Source organism: Cornus florida, unplaced genomic scaffold (assembly GCF_030987335.1).
Source record: "Cornus florida cultivar Cherokee Brave unplaced genomic scaffold, ASM3098733v1 CherokeeBrave_3.0.0_Hap2_Chr01, whole genome shotgun sequence".
NCBI lineage: Eukaryota > Viridiplantae > Streptophyta > Magnoliopsida > Cornales > Cornaceae > Cornus > Cornus florida.
In genome coordinates, this window is record NW_026775571.1 from 118,442,691 (window position 1) to 118,451,122 (window position 8,432).

General features: G+C 35.0%; 1 protein-coding gene across 1 annotated transcript; it reads left to right on the forward strand.

Annotated features, from left to right (window-relative positions):
• The first annotated feature begins 770 nt into the window (after positions 1-770).
• LOC132270290 (F-box protein At2g40925-like) lies at positions 771-4,943 on the forward strand. The gene is made up of 2 exons (XM_059771497.1): positions 771-981; positions 3,507-4,943. Exons 1-2 carry the CDS (start codon positions 871-873, stop codon positions 4,698-4,700), a joined length of 1,305 nt encoding a protein of 434 aa, XP_059627480.1. The 5' UTR covers positions 771-870; the 3' UTR covers positions 4,701-4,943.
• Positions 4,944-8,432: the final 3,489 nt, after the last annotated feature.

Below are 8,432 nucleotides of genomic sequence, written 5' to 3' on the forward strand. Positions count from 1 at the left end.
ATGATCCCTCCTCTTCTTCTTTATTAGAAGGCAAGTGAGTGAGTGCACAAACTGAGACCATGGTGCGTCCGCCTCACCTTGCAAGTTAGTCTATCTGTTTGGGTTCCAAGACTCATAACGAGGGAGTATTTGTTGTTTTCTTTATTATTAAGGAAAATGAGTAATTTTTATTATTTATTTATTTAATTAATTTTAAAAGCAATTACACATAAATCAAGGTTTGCAGCTGCAGTATCTGTGGGAAACGCAATGTAATGGACAGAAATTGCGGTCATATTTTTTTTTTTAAAACTTACACACCAAAATGCACCAATATATACACTACTTTCTACGACATAATTTGACATAAATGAATTTTTAGTGTTTTTTATTGATTTTTTTAATATTATCTAATAAAAGTAATAATTTATTTATAAATTTTAGATCAATTGTCTTTTAATTATATTTTTACAAAGTTAATGAATAAGTAAACTCAAATTAGTGAATTTTATTAAAAATTTGAAATTCATTTAACACAATTAGTTAACTGCTAAAGAGTTATAAAGCTTAATTTATTTTATTAACAATCATAATATTATTATCAAAATTAGAGAAAAAATTTATGACGTACTATATTACTCCGGGAAAAGAAAAAGAGTGATAATGACAAACACAACTGTACCCCGTGATTTTAAAAAAATTAAATAAAATTAGAGACTGTACTTTATAACTAAGGGCAGCAGTACGTATATTTAAAAGGAAAGAGAAAAAGATCCGGTGCTAAGCAGTAAATTTAGTTGGCCAAGAAGTCTGTGGCGTCTGTGTTTGGATTCAAAAGGTCTCTTAGAAATCCCATTGAAGACACTGGTGTTTCTCTTTCTATCAACCAATATGTTGCCGCGAAGAAGCAAGCGATTGATCGAACAATCCGAGAAGTTGCCGCGAAGAAGCAAACGATTGCTCCAACAGCCTCCCTCTACCTTTGTGCTGCCGGGGAAGAAGGTAATCAAACATATTTACCGACGTGATCAAATCCAGATTTCATTCTTTTATTTTTTTTTTCTCTCTTTTGATCCACAAACCAACGCCTGTTGCCGGTTCAGATACCGGTGGCCCAAGTATCGGCCGATTCTGTTGCGCTCCTCATGTATCGGATTTGCCGGTACCAATCCGACCCAATATTTTCCCGATACTGCCACAGTAGGGTCTCTTCTTCATAATATTCATAATAATCTTGTTCCATATTAAACTCTGGAACTAGAGGTATGAGGTAAGTTTTTTACTCCGCATCATAAATTCTTTTGTTATATGAAATGTCGAAAATATACTTCATATAAAATATTTTGTAACCCAAATTTGTTTATATATATATATATGTGTGTACACACACACCAATGACATTCACCGTTGTGTTAAATAGGTATGCAAAATGAAATCTCAATACTCCTTTGAAATTTGTAACCCTATTATTTATAACCTGAATGCCACCCCCAAATTCTTGACCGAAGGTAACTAAGCTAAAGGTTTTATAATCCAGTAACACCCCACACGAGTTTCCACAATTTAATTGAACAGTATAGAATCTGAATTCAAATAAAAATGAAAAATATATGGTAAATATTGACAAAGAGGAGATGGAGGAGACCAATCAGGTTTTGCCACATGTCAAGCAATAAGTGAGTGACAATTTTCCATGGAAAGATGGAAGAGTCCATCCCAATTTCACTGCCAAGCAGGAATCCAATACCACCATTAGTACCACAAAGCTTCTTAAAAATGTCAACTTCTTAATGTTCCAAAGTCTCTCAGACTCTCTCTCTCTTCTGCCAACAACTAGGTATTCACTAAATCACCTATTTGAGTCTGGTTAATGCCAAATCTCAGTCTTCCTGATGGACAAACTACTACTTTTCCAATACTGTTACATGTCTATGATTTTTCTAATTTTTTTTTTCCAGATTTATTATTCATACCTCAAAATTTGAACTTTAATTTTGTTGCCTTTTTGTTATTTTTCTCCATATTCTGCTTTTACCGTTTCTTCTCTCTAAATTATTATGTATTAACTTTGTGTTTGTTGATCTGTCTATTTATGCTCTCTAAATTTTTTGCTAAATCACTACTTTAGTCTATAATATATATATATAACTAAAAGTTTCTCTTCTTATAGCTCATAAATGATCTTTGGCTTTCTATTTTGTTATTAAACGCATCATTTAGATTCATGCCCATACCTTTTGTATGGCATCATTTAGATTCATGCACATACCTTTTGTATGTAACTAAGATTTCAGTTCTGATGTATACTTATAATTTGGATGAGTACACTTGCGGACCTGTATTTCGATTCAGGATTTGATTTTCTATATTTTATACTACAACTGTTATTCCAAATTTTCTGGATTTTAATAATACATTTGAGGATTTTTCTTGATATGAATCCTCAACAAATCATTGGTACCGTAATTCCAAAATGATGCTTTAGGACAAATGCATTCCTTATTTTGTTTACTCTGCTTTATGGTGCATGGTCATTGACTCATTGGTATATATGTGTCCGCTTTCTTTTTCTTTTTCTTTTTTTAAATTAAAACTTGAGGTTTTTATTGCATCATCTTACTTTGGTTGTTAAAACTCTCAGTTATTTCTGTCATGTAGTAACATCAACTAGTGAAAGTAGATTATGATAATGATTCTGGTCTATGTAATACAAATTTTACATAATTTAAATTTTTTGTTTATTTGGTTCTGTTTTTATTTTCTAGCTTTTGTTGTGTGCCTTCAATTTTTCTTTGTTATTTTTAGTTTTCCACTGCCTTAATGTGAAGTAACAAGAGAGACAATGTGAAGCCTTATTTAATTTGCTCTTTGCAAGCATTTGAGCTAGTGTCAGACTCATGATGCTCTATTATTTTAAAATTATTTTCATAAGCCCAATATTTTCATAAACATGTTAATTTTTTGTATGTAAAAAAAAAAAATGTTTAGTTAAAGATTAGAAAAATGAGGACATGCATGAATATATGAAACAAGCATGTGCACACTTCCTCTTTGCCATTTGCAAGCCTCAAAAAATGAGGGGCAAATTTTTTTTTCTACAAATACAATGTCAAAAGTTGACAATATATAATTTGCGGTTATCAAGCGGATAAACTTTAAGGTTCCCATCGGATTGCCTGGATTTAAAGTTTAATTATTCAAGAAGTTTAATTTATACCCAAGTTTTAACAATATGTGTAGTTTGATTTGAGAGGCTTATATGTGTGGATTTCAAATGAGATGGTCTGAAGGTGCAAGAAGTTTTTTGAAATTCATGCAGGCAGATTGGTTGTACAAGGTTGACAATAGAATATGTCTCATAGAACTCTAATCTTACATCACCTTAGGCTTTCAAATCCAACTTCAATAGCTAATCTTTAATTTAACGTACTAAAATATTCCCTTTAGATGCCCATTATGTATCTAATCCTGCATTTGTTAAATTTTTTTTTTGTGTTTTTTTTTTTTTTTTGCTCCATGGCATGCAGATTCGTGGTGGTAGTATGGTGAAGAGCAGTGTGGGAAATACAGGTTCTACACGTATGGGCTGTTCAACTGAGAAATCAGCTGAAACATCAAGGATACCTGCAGAGAAGCACAAGACTGCTATTAACAAGAAAAATGAGAAGATGACTGTTTCTTCTACTGAACCAAGCATCCCCACTGAAATCATTATTGAGATTCTGAGTTGGTTGCAGGTAAAAGTCCTATTGAGGCTCAAGTGTGTGTGCAAGCAATGGTATGCTATAATTGAAGGTCGCCACTTCATTGAAAAGCATATTAGCAGGACCATCATTGCTACTGATCAATATAATACGATAGCTAAAACTCCAGCTCCCGCTTACTCATTCCAATTTATGTGTGGTTGTGATGGCTTGCTACTCAAGATGAACAATGGCTCTCTTAAATATTTTATTGAGAATCCAACCACCCGCCAAATACTTGAATTGCCTGATCCACATCAGGGTAGCATTGACATCTCCTTGTCTTTCATTCCATCTACGGGTGATTATAAATTGGTCTCTATCTATGATATTGATGGGAAAAAAGCTGGCAATGAAGGTTGTGAAGTTCTTACGGTTGGAACTGATGATTCTTGGAGACCCCTCAAACTCCCTAACCTAGATGATATTAACAAAAACAGAGATAGAGCTTCAGTAATTGTATCAATTGGTTCTACTGTTCACTGCTTTCGGTTATTTAATGTTGGATCAAATATATATCAAGATGTGGTATCTCTAGATGTAGAGACCGAGTGCTTCACAGTTACTGCTTTGTCACAAGATTTGGTCCCTGATCAGAAAAAGGTTGAGGCTTTAAGCTGGAATGGAAAACTATCATTTGTTAATAGAGTGCAGGAGGTTCTGCATGTCTTGGTCTTGGAAGATCACAAAAGGTGGAAATGGGGTGAAGAGTTTGTCATCTCCCTGGTATTCCTAAAGGAAAATCAAGATATGATGGTTGATCTTGTTCCTCTGTTTGCTAAGAATGGTGATTTGTGGTTTAGGTGGAAAGAGGAAAAATATTTTGCTTATAACATGGAGAGTGGGACAATCAACCACACAATAGTTGCTGCTCAAGGACATAAAATTACAAAAAAATTGTATCGCTCCCCACCCAGCCTGGTAACTTTGAAAGGAATGCGACAAAAAGCACAAACCCAAATGAACCAGCCAAGTTAGGAGCAGGTTTGATACTTCATTTGTGCTACATTCTCTGTTCTTTTTCTTTGCTAAAGAAGAATTTTAGGGGTAATATAAGCTTTTGGTCATTGTGTTTTAGCATATCAGTACTTCTTACCAATATTAAACTTCCTTTTATTTTAGTATTATATATAATAAACAACGTTTCCATGATAGTGCCATAGTGGAACGTACGTTTATGAATATCAGCCTTTTATTTTTATTGGTGCTTGAACTTCATGAAATTCGCAGACCTTTCCTTGTTTTTTTTAAGCAAGGGGACAATTATCGATCATATATGCTTGGATGATGTCTATGTTGCCTCTTAAAACTTTTTAAGAATTTTCTTTTGTATGTTTTCTGCATAGGTATTCATTTTGCTCGGACAGAAAATGAAATCTTGAGAAATGGGAGGTCTGTCAGTGAGGTTGTTATGCTTTGTTACTGAAATATTGTAGTATTATACGAGACTCGTGCAGTCATTGCAGATGCACACTCTCTTTGCTTTAAAGAAGCCTCCCTCCCTACAAGGAAGCCATTATAATAACTGAGTCCTAGAATTGGTACTCTCTCTTGCTGGGCTCTAACAGTGCAACCTGCTCGAGGAGGCCTAGCAATGTGGCTGGTCTCAAGCGGGTTGAACCACTTTGTTGGATGCTGCCTTCGAAGATATATAGCCTGAGTGGCGCGGCATAAGACAGCCATTGAAGCCGTGGGTTGAGCTGACTTGCTTAGTTTTTCCCGTGATCATCCAAAAGCTCTCAGGCAAGTAGAGGGAAACAACAAGGCTTAGGAAGTGAAAATTTGAATGTTCAAACTCTCGTCAAGCACAAAAACTAATGCATGCAAAAACACCAACAGTAGATAATTTTATTTACTTTTACAGAAAAGTTTTAATTCTGTACAGAAAAGCTCCAGCTCGCAAAACATTTCTAATGTCATGTTTGCCCCTCTCTGTTAACTTAAACTTCCTTCATCTTTCATTCTCTCTGTCTACTACGCTCTCTCTCCCTCTCTTTGACCAAACAATATGCATACCTCTCATCAACACTCTTTGGCATCTTCACATCATCAAAGGTGATTCAAAGCTTCTCTCCGAAGATTTCTTATTTTAACTTTTCACTTCAAGACTTCAAGCTTATCAAATCACCAACATCATCACATCTCTCGCTCTTAGATTCTAGAAAATTTGTGGACCTCGTGTGTTGGATGATCTGATTATGTTGAAAGTGGGATTGTTTATTGGTTTAGTGTTTGGATCAGAGGGTGCAGTTTGAGATTATTCTGTTTTTAGAAAAGTTAAAAGTATTGACGACACAATAGCCAGCGGGGAAGGAATTCAGGCGAACTTAATGGAGTGCTTGATGAGGTTCAAAAGATACATTTGTTGTTCCGCTTCAGTCTCCATCTTACTTCATCTTGATTTCTGTGATTTGATTTTCTATCCAATTTTCCCTCTATTTTTAAGAATTAATTTGTTGAAATTAGGTTTGAAATTACAGAGGATGCTGAATATATCCTCACTAATTGTATGGAAAATTATCATTTGTTACTAGAATGGAAGAGGGTGTGCATGTGAAGATCACAAAACCCAAAAATGGGGTGCAAAGTTTGTTAATATCTCCTTGGCATTGATAAAGGAAAATCAATATATGATGGATGATCTTGTTCCTCTGTTTGCGGTGATTTGTGGTTTAGCGCATAAAAGCACCACCACAAAAAAGAAGCAGCAGGAGGAGGTTTGATGGAGACTTCATTTGTGCTACATTCTCTTTCCTTTTGCTTTGCTATAGAATTATTTTTGGGGAATGTACTACAGCACCTGCCAATATCAAGCTTCCTTTTTATTTTCGTGTTAGATATAATTATAACGACACCTCCCGAGATTTGTTATATTTACAGTCATATACAACTTAGTCCTTTTTTAAATAAAGCCATATACAACTTAGTCCTTTTTTAAACAAAGACACCTTTCCTTTCTGATTTAAACAAGCCCTTAAAACATTTGAAAAGACAAAATTGCCCTTCAATGTTTAATTATTTAAAATATCATAACTCATGAAAAGTCAAATTTACCCTTATATATATTCATTATTACATCAGTACCATTATATATATATATAAATATATATACATCTCATATATAAATATATATATACATATATCCAATCTCAAAGCCTCCTTAATCCAGATCCGCCATCGCCCATCTAGATCCGCCACCGTCACTATCTTGATCCGTTGTCTCCTCTGCGTCTTGATCCACCGTCGTCGCCGCTGCCTCTTGATCCGCCGCCATCTTGACCCGCTGTCGTCGTCGCCTCTGCATCTTGATCCACCACCATCGCCGCTTCATGATCAACAACAGCCGTCGCCGCCCTTCTTAACCACAGCCGTCTCTCCGACGCCAATAACAGCCGCCGCCACCACTTCTCATCTACAGCCACCACCATCGCACCGACGTCAACAACAGCAGCCGCCGCCTCTCCCCAACAACCACAGCCGCTGCCATCGCACCGACGCTAACCCACCACCAAACAAAAGCTTGTGATCCAACTGTGATTCTCGACGACGGCGACGACCAGTGGAAGCTTCGACGAAGGCGACCATCATACCAAACAACGTTAACGGCTAGAGAAATTCCCGACGACGACCCGATGCCGAGGCTCCACTGCTCCGGCGAGAAGAACGATGATGGCGGTGGTGGTTCGATTAATCACAATCTATATATATATATATATATGTATGTATGTATGTATGTATGTATGTATGTATATATGTAGGAAGAAGATAGATTACAGAAAATTTGGGGGAAGTGGATTTGGGAAAGAAGATGGATTACGGGTTATAAATACACATATATGTTTGTATATTACACAGAGAGATTAGGAGTTGATCTTTCTTTTCTTTTTTTTTTAAGTTTTAAGCAACTGTGTATAGCTGTGTCAAATGTGCAGATGCATATCTCAGTGAACTCTTCCCCTTTCTCTTTTCCTTTTTTAATTTTTTCCTTCCAAATCGTTCAAATTTATTTCCTTTTCCTTTCATTCTAATTCGTTAAATCAAATCTCTCTAATTCAAGGGTTTATAGGTTTCCAACATATGCACTTCCCTGCCAGATTTCTTGTGAACTTGATTCTTTCGAACTATGGTAAATTGGATGGATCCTTTCAAACTGGTTTTTTATATTTTATTCCAAGCTTAATTCGCAATTGACGATTCACTTCTCAATAATTTCAGAGCTTTTTTTCTGTTCAATTTTTTGATAGTGATCACATTTATAAGCTTTTTGAGTTAATCTGGGTTTAGATGCTCTGAGTTCTAGTACGAATGAAGCGGATTGATTGCAATGTTTTCTTCATCTGAAGATTATCTTCAGATGCTCTGGTGGCGGCGGCGGTGATACTCAAGGGACGTCGTTATAATTAATCCTATAAACAAATTCTATCTTCTGCGAGTCAGCCTCCCTTCCTGTGCTGGAATGGAACAATATAAAGATAATTAAAAAATAAATATTTTTATATTTTTAAAATTTTCAACTTTCAGCGCTCGGCTATAAGTGATAATTAAATTTTTTTTTATATATACTTTTAAAATTTTTAACTTTTAGTAATAAGTGATGATTTTATTAATTAAAATTTTATCTTTTTTAAATGATATTTAGTGATATTTAAAATATATTATCAAATATACTTCGTTGAATAAATGTTTAATATGTTCAGAATGAAACGTTAA

Excerpts from the sequence above, each read along its gene's own strand:
- LOC132270290 (XM_059771497.1), top strand. The coding sequence starts at position 871 with ATGTTGCCGCGAAGAAGCAAGCGATTGATCGAACAATCCGAGAAGTTG. Across the intron at positions 982-3,506 it reads TTGTGCTGCCGGGGAAGAAG|ATTCGTGGTGGTAGTATGGT; the intron begins GTAATCAAACAT and ends CATGGCATGCAG.